General features: G+C 34.9%; 1 protein-coding gene across 4 annotated transcripts in view; it reads left to right on the top strand.

The window, feature by feature from the left end:
* LOC124539657 (complexin) overlaps window positions 1-16424 on the top strand; it is a 327849-nt gene that overhangs the window by 293132 nt on the left and 18293 nt on the right. For all 4 annotated transcript variants that reach the window (XM_047116959.1, XM_047116961.1, XM_047116960.1 and 1 more), the window contains one exon: window positions 10085-10248. In XM_047116959.1, coding sequence (XP_046972915.1) covers window positions 10085-10248 — 164 coding nt within the window. The remainder of the gene's footprint in view (window positions 1-10084; window positions 10249-16424) is intronic.

Here is a 16424-nt window from a genome sequence, read left to right as displayed (position 1 = left end):
TCAGTAATTTACAATTCGTATAATTCTACAACCCGGTAACGCTTTCCCAAACGTAGACTTATTAACTTTCCAACAGTTAGTCTAACTGTAATTACCCCAAGTTTTGAACCTTTGTCTTGGAGACGCTTAACGCCACTTCGGAATTCTTAAGAATGTCTCTCGTCCTTTGTTTTAAACAATACGAAATACCTACAAAAGGTGCTAAATGATAGATAACTTGAAGTCATTTCATGTCGTACAAGTTTTTCTTCATGTTGTCTCATTAATATTACTCGTACTATAAATGTGAGTCGAGATGGCCCGTGAGTCGAGATGGCCCAGTGGTAAGAACGCGTGCATCTTAACCGATGATTGCGGGTTCAAACCCAGGCAAGCACCGCTGATTCATGTGCTTAATTTTGTCTTTATAATTCATCTCGTGCTCAGTAGTGAAGGAAAACATCGTGAGGAAACCTGCATGTGACAAATTTCATAGAAATTCTGCCACATGTGTATTCCACCAACCCGCATTGGAACAGCGTGGTGGAATATGTTCCAAACCTTCTCCTCAAAGGGAGAGGAGGCCTTTAGCCCAGCAGTGGGAATTTACAGGCTGTTGTTGTTGTTGTACTATAAAACAAATACTGACTTCCGTGGAACGATAATGTTCTTGTATTTATCGTCACACATAAATCTAATGCGCGGTCGTTATTAAGCCTTCATCGTTAACACTTAACATATCCAAATAATTGTATTCAGTATTAGTATTTGCCCGCGGCTTCGCTAAGTTTTATGGGTTGGTTGTCGCGTGTTCGGCAAAAAATACCCTATGTCCTTTCTTGAACTTCAAGTTTGCTACATATCAAATTTCATCAAATTCAGTTCGGCGGTTTGGTCGTGAAAAAGTGACAGACAAACAGAGTTACTTTCACATTTATATTATTAATAAAGGTAATATCTTACCCATTTATATTCCCAATATTTTTATCTAATAGTCTTGTGACACGTTAGCCTTCTCCAACTTTACCTCTTCTTCGATTAAGATGCACGTGTTCTAACTAAGAACTCGTGCATCTTAATCGATGATTTCGGGTTCAAACCCAGGCAAGCACCACTATACATATATGTGCTTAATTTGTGTTTATAATTCATCTCGTGCTCAGCGGTGAATGAGAACATCGTGAGGAAACCTACATGTATCTAATTTCACCGTAATTCTGTCACAGGTGCATTCCACCAACCCGTATTGGAACAGCGTGGTGGATTATGTTTCAAACCCTCTCCTTAATGGAAGAGGAGGCCTTAGCCCAAAAGTGGGTAATTTACAGACTGTTACTTTATTTTACGTTCACAAAAAAATTGACACAAGGTTATATAGATGATGAAAAACGTGGAGCTATTGATGACTGTCAGACATATACTATCAATTTAACTGATATACCTCTGTATCTCAAATGTTTGCGTGGGACCAAAACCAAACAAATAGTAAAGTAAAGTATTACTTTACTACTAACGAAAATAATCTATATATAAAATACAAAATATTATTAATAATTATTATATATATAGCTTTCTTGTCTTTGTCTTGATTACTGAGCCTCAAATCGACAATCAAACCTTCAAAGTTTTCACAACTTGCTACTATTCTCGTTCGGAGTTGAACAACAAATGAATCATACATTACCAGAAATGTATATTTATGTATGTAAGTGTTTATGTATATTTCGACTCTAGATATTCAACTATAGATTTACAAGTAATAGTAGAAACATTGCTAACGTAACGATTGTTTGATCAAAGATCAGTAGGATTATTCAGCAATAAGAACCTCGAAACTCATCGCAGAGAACGAGTGTGAATGTCAGATAAGCGACATTGACTTTAATTATTAAAATAACAAGTATGAAAATAGATTACCATCGTAAGTCGAAGATTTCACGAGTGAGATTCGAAGTGAATTGTTATAGAATCACACCTCTAGGCGAACTCTAATGTGTTTTCACGTGCTTAAAGACAACATAAAATAAAGGTGACATAAACATTGAACAGCCCCATAAATAATGGTCTTCGTTGCAATGAGTTAGAAGTCAACCTTTCGTCACTATGTATCGTGTTAATTTATGTATAAAATTTCAAAGTTGCATTTATATCCAGCGTGTATTTTTGAGTGACATACAATGGTTTTTGCTCTAGACGTAGTGCATTTACTTATTTTACAAGCACGTTATTTATATTAACAAAACTATTTTGCTTTTAATTACGATTCACCGAGATGACCCATTGGTTTGAACGCGTGCATCTTAACCGATAATTGCGGGTTCAAACCCAGAGAATTACAACTAAATATTCTTGTGCTTAATTTGTGTTTATAATTCATCACGTGCTTAACAGTGGAGTAAAACATCAGGAGGAAACCTGCGTGTGTATTTCATCGAAATTCTGCCACATGTGTATTCCACCAACAAGCATTGGAACAGCGTGGTGGAATATGTTCCTAGCTGTTGGAAATTTACAGGCTGATGTTGTATGATTCGAATCAGTTTTGCTTTCATGAAATTCTTTTGAATAGACGACATATGTAGGTAAATTTTTAAAGTACGTAGTGTCACGAATTTGCTAGACAACTTGTAACGTGCAGTGCAGCCTACCGACCTAGCCGTCGTCTATTATTAGAACGATCGATAGACATGTCTGTTGCCTAAGCTGAAAAATTCATAGCTCGATATGCAAACTATTTTCTATTGAATAACGTGAATATTTATTTCTATATTTCGAATGCCTTTGATATGAATATCGAATGCTTTTGAAATAGAGGACTTAGTTTAATACGAATCCAGGTGTGTATTATATTTTATAAAGTTGTAGCCTATATTAACATATTACTAATATAAGTCTATATAAACAAAGATATATGTATGTACTATGGATTGTACCAGACAGTATCGTACTGTTTCATATCGTTCTGATTTATATTTGTCATATTTTTTCATGGTTTTTAGTACTTATCGTAATGATTGGGCAATTTTATGTAATATTAAGAATTCTAATCGTTAGATTCGTAGATTAGCACTTTACTAACATCCCTATCTCAGTAATAGGTTCTAATCGCTACCACAAACAAAAATACGCTACTAAAACTTCATCAAAATCGACCCGGCTATATACTTGCAGTAATAGACAATGAAAAATACGTATAAAAATCGCTTATTAAAAGAAACAAAAATACATTGTAACTCATTTGAATACATTTCATTTCATCCCCCATAAAATATCATGGGAGGCTTCGATGTAAACACAAACATACGAAACGAAGGTTAGTTTATTAATCGTAAAATCATAATTCGCGAAGTGATCCCACTTGACCGACTTTACGAGGTTGTTTACACGAGACAATGTAAACAGATCGTAAGATATTTACTGACGTATTAGCTTTTTGTAAACAAATTATTTTTCCTAAGTAAACATGTTGATTGCTATTACGTACATATACATATATATGTTACTATATACGGGTGTATGTGTGGATGTTATATGTACTCGTATATGGAATACCTTCACTGTGTAGAAATATGAATGAATTATTTTATAACTTTATTAAATTTTAGATTAACTTGGAAATATTTTAGAAAAATATATTTGACATACAGTATACTAGCGACCATGTCGTAAAATGTTCACAGTTTTTCAGTCATTCTCTTATATATTGTGCATGTATTATACAGTTATTCTATCTAATAAAAAAATTACTGCTTTAAAATCCGTTGTGTAATTTTAAAGTTCTAGACAGACATAGGGACAGACAACGTAAACGACTTTGTTTTATACTATGTAAAGATACTTGCAGCGTTTCGTAATTATACAAGAAAACTACTGCAGGTATTGGATATAGTTTCTGCTGGAAACCAAAATAAACTAAACATCCCGCTCAATTATAAACACAACTCAATTTATAAACAAACATAGATAATGAAATCACAGGATAATGATCAAACTCGGTTTCAAATGGAATACTATTTGTAATACTAATAATAATTATTATAATTATGTCAATTAGGCCATTTACTGACTATCTAATTATGGTGCACGTTGTGTACTGTAGCAGAGTGGGTTTAAACAACAAATGCAATCTGTATTCTCTCTATACTTCCAACCCAATACATAGGAATCCAATACGACCAGAAGATCAGCTGTCAGATGATCAGACTATTGGTTATAAGTTCAGCGGACACGGGAATAAAATCAACTTTCAAGCTCTTAATCTGATGTACATAAGTTACTGATAGTGAACCTTTTATAATGAAATTAAATCTTCCTATCCCCCTCTCCGGCTCTGTATTTGAAGAGCAAAAAAGTTCCTCATAATGTTTTTTATATTAAAACTAGTTTTCGCCCGCGTTTAGGGTTTTGGTTGTCATGCGTTAGGCAAAAAAGTAGGCTATGTCCTTTCTTGAAGTTAAGGTTTCCTTCATATCAAATGAAATCAAATTCAAATCAGTGGCTTGACCGTGAAACAGTGACAAATATACAGACAGAGTTACTTACACATTTATAATATTCATATTCATTAAATGTACAATTTTAAAACAAAATCCTAAAAGTAGTCGTAACAAAAATGTTATACTGTACCGTAACTCAACTAGCGCAGAGTCTCAACGCAATAAGGCTTCGCTTATAACTGAATTACCAGCCTAGACTCGTAGGCAGCGGAGTTTCGTCTAAGACTGACATAACCTGATTCCGAGGCCGATTGAAATTTGATTTTGCGAGATAACTTTAGGAAACTTCACCGATGTCACGAAATATTCTCATCGAGACTTATGCCAAGTATACTTAACGTTAAATATTTTATAATAAAATGACACAGAAATTTTTAACTTTGCCGGTAATTTGCCTTTTAATCATAAATTCAAATCGAAAAAATGAGCTGAGATAGCCCGGTGGTTAAAACGCTTGCATCTTAACCGTTGATTACGGGTTCAAACCCAGGAAAGCACCACTTTATATATGTGCTGAATTTGTGTTTATAATTCATCTCGAGATTGGCGCTGAAGGAAAACATCGTGAGGAAACCTGCATGTGTCTAATTTCATCGAAATTCTGCCACATGTGCATTCCACCAACCCGCATTGGAACAGCGTGGTGGAATATATTCCAAACCCTCTCCTTAATGGAAGACGAGGTCTTATCCCAGTAGTGGGAAATTTACAGGCTGTTACTTTACTTTCACAACAACATGAACACAAGGTTATATAGATTATGAAAAACATAGAGCTATTGATGATTATCAGACATAGATATACTAATTTAACTGATATAACTTTTTATCTCAAATGTTTGTGTGGGACCAAAACCAAACAAATAGCTGGAGAATTGAACCTGTAACTGACACCGCTTAACCAGTGCACCGATCATCTGTTTAAGCTTGATTGGGTTCTCGATACGTCTATCCGTTTGTAGTGGCGTCTCTAGTTATTGGAACCTTAGTTGAGATTACAGGATATCAAATACACAAAGCCCTGTTCCAAAATAAATGCCTTAAAATTAAATATCATCTTTCGATATTGTTATTACTAGCTGTTTGACCAATGATGTACCAACCGAAAATCCAATCTTGTGTAGATTGGAGGTTTGGTTGGTACATCACTATACCTGACTTTTATATTTCTAACGTAACGACGAATCTTTAGTAATTACCATTAAAACCTTTTCGGTGATGTATTTTGAAAAATCATTTCTTAAATAATTCTTGTGAAATTTCATCCTGTTAGATCCGAGTTAAGCTGTGCATTGAATATCAGTAATTCATTTTAAAATGTTATTAATTAGATTTATATTGTTATATTACAGTCTGTTCAAAGTAAGTAACACTTTTGACTACCTTGTAAGTATATTGGCTATTGTATAGGCAAATCTGGAAGTCCCGAGTTCCAATCCTATTGGGCTAGTTAGTGCTTACATTGTCGTACAACGAATAGCATATAAAGCCATTTGTTTGGCGGTGAGTATTTTTGCTCGACTGTAGAATGTTATGAGTGGGGGGGGTAGACTTGGATAAAACCCTAACGCATAAATATACATTAATTGTGTATATATAAACCTCTTAATTTTGTCTCTATGTCCGTTATTATATTGGCTGAGTTGTATGAGTAAGTCAATTCAAATATTGATTAAAATCTTCGCCGTTGTAGAACTACATATGCAAGGCCGTAAATTCGAAAACGTATAATAAAACTCGAAGGCGGTGTCGGGAGTTTTACTTAAATCGTAGAGCTCGTATAAATATTTTATTGCACGGAACCACGTCGCAGGAATGCTCCGTTATTACACATTTCAACCCCCATTACCATAGGCACGTCCAGACTTGAACGTGTCGTGTACGGTCCGCAGAAATATTCGATATCGAAATTTTTATGTATTTTGATTAAATTTTCTACACGACCCACTCAGCCTTTTTTATTTTTTATAATTCAATTCAATTCAAATTTTCCTTAAACTTCACGTTGAAATAAATATTTCTTATACAATTTCTGCTTAGGCATATGACTCTTTTTTTTTTTATCGCTGGAAAAACGCGTTACGCGCTTCCCCCACGTGATGGTATGTGGGGGGGGGGGGGGGGGGGGGACTCCCCGGTTTCCTGGATGCCGAGTGCGCCCAGGTCCACCGGGTTTACCCACTAAAAAACCAGCGGTACCCTCTCCGTCTTTCGGCGGGCGCCACGGGATCGCTTACGCATGCTACCGTGATGCCCTGACGGTCGGCCCGCCTATGCGGGCCTCCAACACCTAGGGGGTAGTCCCTAGGCATATGACTCCACTCAACCTGATGGTAAGTCCAAACGCGAAGACAACTAGTACAGTCAGGAGAATGAGCTGCACAACTAGCCCTCTCCATATATAATATAATCAAATACATATCAGTTAGTAATTTCATAGAGCTTTCAAATAATTCAACTACGTATATTGTATCATACTATTTCCGTATATTGCCTAAGTTAGTAATACTGGACTAATGTGGCCAAAAGTTCGGACTTAATATAAAAAATATATAAATAATTTTCTGCTGTCTGTACATCTAAACGATATTAAACGAATTCCTGAAGTATGACGATTCAATTTACTGACGGCAGTTTCAATAAGAGCGTCCATTATGCTGCGAGTTCGATTCCGATGATCATGCGAATGACATTTCATCTAGCTCCGCCGAGGTAATGACGTCACGTACTTCCGCCATATTTAATTTAGCGGAACACGTATTCATTAGGGATCGCGAACCCCAATGAAAATATTTTTCAAGTCTAAGTGCTATATTTTGGTTACTATTATTACTATTACTAGAGAAATATTATTCTATGAAGCAATGTATTTTCCTGTGTCACATATACATAAAGGTATATTATATCTATATATTTCTAGCATAAAGAGCTGACAATACTGATTATATAACAACGTGATACCTATCTTTATATACGACTTACGGCCGCCATTTTAAATTTCTAATGACGTCATACAGCTTCTGTATCTTACGGACAATCAGAAATCTGTATTTCTATTTGAACAACCTTCTTAAACAACCCTCTTAGTTAATGTGTATTTTCTTGTATCATCAATAATCATTTTTTTCTGAAATAAGTAATATTTAATTAAATAATATTTATGATTGTTAGTCAAATTATAATTGAAATTCAATTATACCTGTTGAAATGAAAACATAACCCTTAATAGAAACAAAAAAATTAACATTGTAATAATTTTTCTGCGAACTGTACTAAAATATGGATTTTTCTTCGACTCGGGACCTCAAGTCGTCTGAGTCGTAATTAAATATAAGGCTCTGAATATTCATTCGGGAATTTGAATAATAATCATTTTTTTTAAGTATGCGGAAGTAATGGTATCCTTTTCTGGATCCTTTGGGATTACAACGTCGAATAATCAAAAACTTTTAATTATAAATCAATATAGTCCAAATTAATCCGTTGATTTACGATTAAATTGATTTATATTTAGAATCAGATCCTTATAATTAAACTTATAATTGCATTTATTATGAACTTTTAGATAGATGTCTGCTATTAGTTAGTCGTCTAGCATTTAGCATGAGATGCCAATCTAGACTATAGCGCGTCAAGTGTAAGTTGGCGTGTGGCAAAAACATGTACTAATTTTTGTTGTTCATTTATATCTTATTTGTTTTATTTACCCTTATTAAGAAAACTTACCCAAAATCTATTAAAAATGAGACGTAGAGAATTATTTTCTAGGGAGATATTGGTAAAATAAACAAAAAAGTGGTAAGACAAAGGGTGTAGCAGGTGCTGCCACAGGAACGCCAACTCATACTTGACAGTCTGTAACAGAGATGTTATGGCTTGTGCCTGTAGTTACATTGGCTCACTCACACTTCAAACCGGACACGATTATATTGCCGTTCATATTAAATTCATTATATATAATGATTTTCACGCACACATATACATAGCCTGTATACGTGTGTAAGTGTGCATCGTTACCGAAAACGTCAGAACGTCGAATGCCTACAATACTTCATGAGATTGTTATCGACCCCAGTTCATTGAACCCCGCGCATAATACATGCAACATGGAATACACTTTGATGTTCCTTGTACTAAGTTTAGTGCGAAATTTTATCAAACGAGAGAACTTGAAAAGTTTTTGTTCCTACTAGATTTGATAAATAAAACATTTTTCTATGTTATGTACCACAGCACAAAGTTCATTTACTTTTGAACTACTTGAAAAGAAAAACGTTTGACACGGACATTTTTGTGTATGATCTATAAAATTAAGATGAAATAGACTAAGCTACTAAGTTTTTGGTATATAGATACAGATCCCTATATATAGAGATATACAACAAAAAACAGGAACTAACCATGTTGGTACAGACTTCAAACAGTTTTTCACTATACCATATAAGCCTTTCAGCCCGTTGCAGTTATTTTTGGTTTTCTAAAGCACCCCCTGTTAGTTATTTTAGTAGTTAAAACAGTTTAGAATTAAATCGAATACGGGAAATATATCGAGTAATATTTCTGAACAATAATAACAAATATTAAAAATATATTCTTGGTAAGAGAACATTACAAAATGTGTGTGAGAATTATATTCTTCACGTTATTTCTCAAGATATATTTTATCACCACACTTAAAGATCCGAAAGTAATTCTGAAAAATAGTCGATCGGTCATATAATTACGCTGATCGTCTATACCGCTTCGAACCAGAAAAAACCGGCCAAAGTTTCGAGCCCATCAGGCGACAGAAAACCTTTTAAAAGCCATCCTATCGGAAAATAGGCTCAGAATTCCGACACGTCCGGGCGCTCGGGACAAATGCTTATATTGACGTGTAATGGATTTTTGAATGGCGGCATGTCGGATTCCTTTCGTCTGGATTAAACCGGTTTGAACCGGTCCGAGTCGGTTAAAGGCGGATCTAACTGATCCGAGTTGGTTGCGTGCGAATGCGTCGTCTAATATCGATCAAAATTACCAATGCAATCAAGTTTACGTCGAGTTTAACGATTCAATTGTTTTTACGCATCTGGGACGCTTCGGGGAATTGACAGTTCCAGAGCCTATTTAAACGGTGACAATGAAACGCTTCCGTAATTTTATCGTTTTAAAACCCTTCTCCGTGTTTTATTGAGTCATTTTCTTATTTTATTTCGAACTATTATGTTTATTTCTATCTCTACTTTAGCTCCAAACATTTATGTTTTTTATAATCATACTAGTGACCCGACCCGCAAGGATGAAATGCTGATACTAATATAGTAGAGAATGTCTAAATTATTAGGGTTTCTTTACTATATAGTCCAAGTATTATATACATGAACTTATCTCTCGAATCTTTCTATCGGTTAATAAAACTGCATCAAAATCCGTTGCGTAATTTCAAATATCTAAGCATACATAGCGACAAACAGCGATAAGCGACTTTGTTTTATAATATGTAATGATAATGATGATTTGAAAATGTAACATCGTCGGACTTACAAAGAATCAAAGAGATATCTTAACAAGTGTAAGACCGTGTGACCTTGATTTGAGATTAAATCAACGCTCTCATCCTTGTTGCAGGTGCGGTTGGTGGTGATGGCGATGACAGCGACGATAAGGAGAAGGAGGAAGAAGCGGAACGCGAACGTCAGGAAGCGATCCGCGAGGCTGAGGAGAGACGCAAGGAGAAGCACCGCAAGATGGAGGAGGAGAGAGAGAAGATGAGACAGGAGATCAGGGACAAGGTTAGTCAGGAATATTATTTTATGTAATAGGTAAGTGGACGAGCAAATGAGCCACGTGATGGACAGTGGTCAACGTTGCCAATAGACATTGATGCTGTAAGAAATAATAAATGCTCCTTACATCACAGCAATCCGCCACCAATCTTCAAGCTAAGATGATCTGCCCTTCTAGTGACAAATAGCTCTTTAGTTGAGTAACGTTGTAGTTGTGAGTGCGCAGTAACGTTTCAATAACACTATAACAGTTTGGCCTTATGAGTACAAATGGAAAAGTATTTGCACTCTCATTAATAAATATAATTTATAATAAACTACTATTCGCCCGCGGTTTCGTTCGCGTTTCAGGGCTTTGGATGTCCTATGTAAGGCAAATCATACCACCCACTCATCAGTTATTCTACCGCCAAATAACAGTACTCAGTACTGTTTTGTTCCGGTTTGAATGGTGAGTGAGCCAGTGTAACTACAGGCACAAGGGACGTGACATCTTAGTTCCCAAGGTTGGTGGCACATTGACGATGTAAGGAAAAGTTAATATTTCTTACATCGTCATTGCCTATGGGTGATGGTGACCACTAACCATCAGGTGGCCCATATGCTCGTCCGCCAACCTATACCATAAAAAAAGAAAGGGAAAAAAAAGAGGTTACAATTTCAGTATCGGGATTGTTAAAAATAATTATTTATTGTGTTATATTTAATTTCTAAGCTGAAAGATTATAGTTAAAGTTCTGCTAAAGTAATATCTTTAAACCACCATCCATCACTTCGCCGGTTATTATAATTAAGGTTTTTTATATTGTGATACGTTTAAGGGTATCGTGTGTATTGTATCTAAATGAACTATTTACTAAGTAATTAAATTGGCATACAAGGGAAGCCTTGGTGGATTGTTGCGCTCAGCACTACCAACATTGTAAAAGTCAATATGTAATTAAAACTTCCTATGAGCTATACGAGTTAAAAAGTTGACTTTAATATATGGTTTTTCTTTAACAGGAATATATTTAATTAATCTCTTTACTTATACGAGTTCAATCTACAGACACAACAAAAATCAGTTTTAAATGCTTTTTAATTTACAAAAGCCAATAAAGCCGTTTGAACAATTAAATCAGCGAAAGAGGTCAAGAGTCCTCCTGGCTCTCCACACGCGACGGGTAATTCGTTCGTTTCGTCTGAAGAGCCTTTATGTACCGTGTTCAACACGAGGAATGTGTGTACGCTGTGTACTCGATCCAAACGCGGTCAATTGAGATGAAAATTATTGCTTGTTTTTTGTATTTATGATACGTAAGTCTGTCCAAGAATTAAAAAAAAATAATTACCACAGAGGTTATCCAATCGTCATTACACAGAATAAAATCAAGTCGCTTACTGCGTCTGTCCCTATGGTATGCTTAGATCTTTAAAATTACGCAACGGATTTTGGTGCGATTTTGTTTAATAAATAGAGTGATTCGAAAACAACGGTCACTAGTATAAAATATTACGACAAAGTACGAATGTTTTAGTTGTACATAATTAAAAAGTATTTATATTTGTGTTGTGAGAAATAACACAGATTTATTTATAATTTAATCGAACATATTTTTAATAATATTTAAATATAGCAACACTCACAATAAATATTTACCGCCAAAATTGACTCACTATTATGTAAATGTTTGTAAATTCATTTACCGAATTGTATGTCACGACTAACGAGTCGATTGTACACAGCGATACATAATATCGATGTAACATCGATGCATCGATGTATCGTAAAGCAAGGGTTATCTGAAGCTAACTTTGAATTTACGTGCAGCACGAGTCGCTCATACAAATTTAGTATTGAAATTCGAAATATTACTACTGTACAAGTTATTGACTTTCGTCATAGCCACGTTTATAGCGCGGACTATATTAAAAATATTAAATATTAGTTGTTGCCCGCTGTTTCTCTCGCGTTTTAGGATGTTGGTTATCATGTATTAGGGAAAAAAATAGCCTTTGTCCTTTCTTGGAGTTGAACTTCGTACCAAATTTCATCGAATTCAGTTCAGCGGTTTGGTCTTTAAAGAGCCACAGATAAGACAGACTTTCACATTTATAATATTACATAACAATTAATATAAAGTATTTTCAGAGTTCAAATTTCGAATACGATTTTTAACGATAATATTTTAATAAACGAGCTATTTAAAATTATCTGCCAGTAAAAAAATTGATTTTTTTTTGCATACTTAATCCACTCGAAATAAACCTTATAAGTAACAAGAGAAATGTTCTTTTATTCTCGCATTACACAATGTCAAATATACAAACTTGTTACGCGGCTCGAGTTATCGACGATCAAGCCCTTTCCGATCTCCTTGATCCTTTGGCTTTGCGTAGAGATGTTGGATCACTCTGCATCTTCTACCGAATTTTTCACGGGGAATGTTCCGAGGAATTGTTCGGATTAATCCCGGCTGCTGAATTTCACCTTCGGACATCTCGTCAAAATTCTAAGTTTCACCCGCACCATCTTGATGTCCGAAAATCCACAACAGCGCGATTTCTTAGTCATTTTCTGCCTCGCACAACCACTCTGTGGAACCAGCTGTCGCCGGCGGTTTTTCCGAACCGATACGACATGGGAACCTTCAAGAAAAGAGCCTACTCCTTTCTCAAAGGCCGGCAACGCACCTGCAAGCCCCCTGGTGTTGCAGATGTCCATGGGCGGTGGTAGTCACTTTCCATCAGGTGAGCCTCCTGCTCGTTTGCCACCTATTCCATAAAAAAAAAAAAAAAAAAAAAAAAATATTAATCTTGTTAAACTTAGCTTAAACGATTACAATGATTTCCATCGGTTTAGGTGCATTATGGTTTTAGCAATTTTAAAATTTTTGATTATCTTTTGACCCCACACTAGGAGACCTGTATCGTGGGGCCCGAGTTAACTCGAAAGCTCTTATGAACACTAGCTACTTTACTATAAATATGATAAATCAACGTAAATATTACATGTAACAAAATACACAAGGGATAAAATGTGATTATAATGCATATTTCGAAAGAACACGAGGCAGACTCGTATGAAGCGTGTAGCTTGGAGTTCGAAATAGAAAGCCTCCGCCCGCCGGGTTCCGTCGCTTTGCCAAAGGACCCATTAGGCGACACTAGTGTTCAAACGACGTTCTAATAAAATTTACTCGCAATTAATGCTTTAGTCAAAGGGTCCGATAATTTCGTAATAACTTGCCGTGTGGCGCCAGTGATAGCGGGAATTTCGTAGCTAATTTAATTTTATTCGATAGAAAAGTTCTTATATGGAAAATTTTCTGTCAAGTTCTATGAAAGATTTTTTTTTTTAATTTATATGATATGATAATGTAAGTCGGAACGTGATAATGATAAATACGTTTCGTTTTATGTTAAGACAGTTTACGTTAGAAATTTAATGTCGCTTCTATATATGTATTATTTTATTTCACTTTATTTCTTACAAGCACTTCGCTTATGTAATCTTCCACTGATCACCTCTATAGGCAATGGTACTGTAAGAAATATTAATCAAAACCAAAATTAAAATAAACTTTATTCAAGAGGGCTTTTACAAGCTCTTTTGAATCGTCATTTAACAATTAAGTGAATCTACCATCGGTTCGGAAAGTAGATTCTACCGTGAAGAAACGGCAAGAAACTCAGTACTCTTTTTCAACATTTAAAAAAATACAATCTTATTAGTTAAGTACAGCTATATATGTATGTAAGGTATCCTACCTGGAAGTCAACAGGTATCAAATCCAAGCTTTTTTTATCATTAACAAAATCTTGTACCGAATAATATTCCTTTTTTACCAATGTATTTTTTTATAAACGATAACGGCAGACTTAAAAATAACAAAAATCAAAAGTGTTAATGTTTTAATTATCCTCATAATACCTAAATGCAAACATGTTCATCCATATCTTGGAAACATAGATTTCCCATGTGTTACACTGGTTCAACCGTTCAAACCGAAACATAATAGTATTGGTGATATAGTTATTATTGGACGACCCATTTACTTTTTCACTTGCACAGAACCTTACCATCAAGTGAAATATGTTCAATATTAAACAAAAGATCTGTCAAGGATGTAAAAAGCATTGTATCGAACATACAATCCGGCATAAACGTTAAATTGGTATTACATAAATGTTGCGACTTCAAGAGAATTATACTGTACATACGTAAAACCAATAAGCGTCTCGGCGTACAATTTGCAGCGATCGTGACGCCAATATGTTCGTAATCTTATTATATGTATCGAGAACTTGGGCCCTTATTTAAATTTCATTTCGTGTTCCTTAAATGAAATGAAAAGGCGGAATTTAATTCACGTCATCCTACAGGCAGATGTTTGTCTATTGCATTCCCAAAAAAAATATTTCGACACTTTAATATATAAATATAATTATGATAGTAGTGTTTGTTTATGTGGTCATCGTCGAACGCAACAGTTAAGCAAGGCTGTCTGATTACAACTTCGCATCTTTTTAGATGCATATTAATTACTTGTACGGTACTTACAGTCTTTGAAAACTTCCCATTTTATATTAATTCTACTTAAGTTGCTACTACAAGTTTATTTTATAAGCAACAAAAACTATAATATGCTTTCATGAAATCGGAAATCCAAAAAAAATATCATAATCGAAATAAGTTTAGTTCAACGATAATTTTTTTGTTTACTCGAAAATCGTAAGAATTGGACATGACTTTCTGATAAGAAATCATGGTGGTAGGACTTTGTGCAAGCCCGCCTGAGTAGGTACTACCCACTCATCAGTTATTCTACCGCTAAACAACAGTACGCAGTATTGTTGTGTTCCCGTTTGAAGGGTGAGTGAGCCGGTGTAACTACAGGCACAAGGGACATAACATAACACTTATAATCAGGTGGCCCATATGCTCGTCCGCTTACCTATTCCATAAAAAAAAGAAAAATCTTATAATGTCTGTAAATAAATAAATAATATTTATATTCGAGGACATATATATATAATATCTTAATATGTTTTCAAAAACCATGAATATTGATTGCTCCTACCAATGTTAAAAAGGACCCCTAACTTAGAAGCTAAACGAAATTTTATTGGATCGACAAATTACTTTCAGCTTTGCGTAAGTACGGTCGAACACGCATAACACTTTCATGGGAATATAGCCTTAAAGCTAAACGATCTAAAGTCGATATTCGTTTTAAAATATTGTAACGTAATTTCTTTAGGTCAGTGACCTTGTAATAAACCAGAAAGAGTTAGCTTTAGTTCAATGATATACTTCCAAATTTTATATGAAACTCGTAAAGAAAGTCGTAAATTCCAAAATTTTAGTGTAATACTAAAATTTGGGCTATATCGCCTCACATAATACACATAGCCCATTTATACATAACTTGAGGTATCATGTTGAATTCTGAATAATATATTCGGAACCCTGTCAAATTACAAATGAAATCAAAATATACTTGATCGAAGTAAGCTTCTTCTCATACTCTTTTCGAGTGCTATTATCACCGTACGATCTTGTTACAGCAAAATATTGTATACAACTTTGTCAAAATGTCAATAATAGTAAAATATTGAATATACAAGTCCATCGAACTAAGTTATATAACATATGTTGATTGTCTTGTCTTCTGAGATTGCAGTGAACAAAAGTAGTGTTTTTGTTTTGTAAAGCAAACTGGCTTAGCTATGGGCTTTATTATCAAGCTGACGCAAATTGTATGCGATTACACGATATGATTTGACATCTAATAGCGTTGATGATATATTTTCGAAATCCTTTAGACGCACCAAGAACACAATCAATTCAATACAAATGTTAGTATATAAAAGGTGGCCCATTTAAAGATCGCACAACAATATGTATATATATTAATTTCCCTTTCTAAACGTACAAAAATACGCTCAGCATTATCCACCTTAAGAAACAAGAGTCGTTTAATGAGGACAGTCGTTCAAACGTACACTAATTACTACGACTATGTTCCGCTGGCAGTGGGGCCACGCCCTACAATTAAAACTTAGAAACTCACTAACTTAGGGCGCGTCGTGACTTCGGAGAAATTATGAAGTGCTTCTGATACGAATTCGTTTGTATCGCGAACGTCTTCAGATATCGAAGACTATTATGTATATCTAATGACGTCACAGCCGTA

This window comes from Vanessa cardui, chromosome 23 (assembly GCF_905220365.1).
Source record: "Vanessa cardui chromosome 23, ilVanCard2.1, whole genome shotgun sequence".
Classification (NCBI taxonomy): Eukaryota; Metazoa; Arthropoda; class Insecta; order Lepidoptera; family Nymphalidae; genus Vanessa; species Vanessa cardui.
Note: the sequence above shows the minus strand (reverse complement) of the source record. Positions and strands in the feature narration are given on the sequence as shown.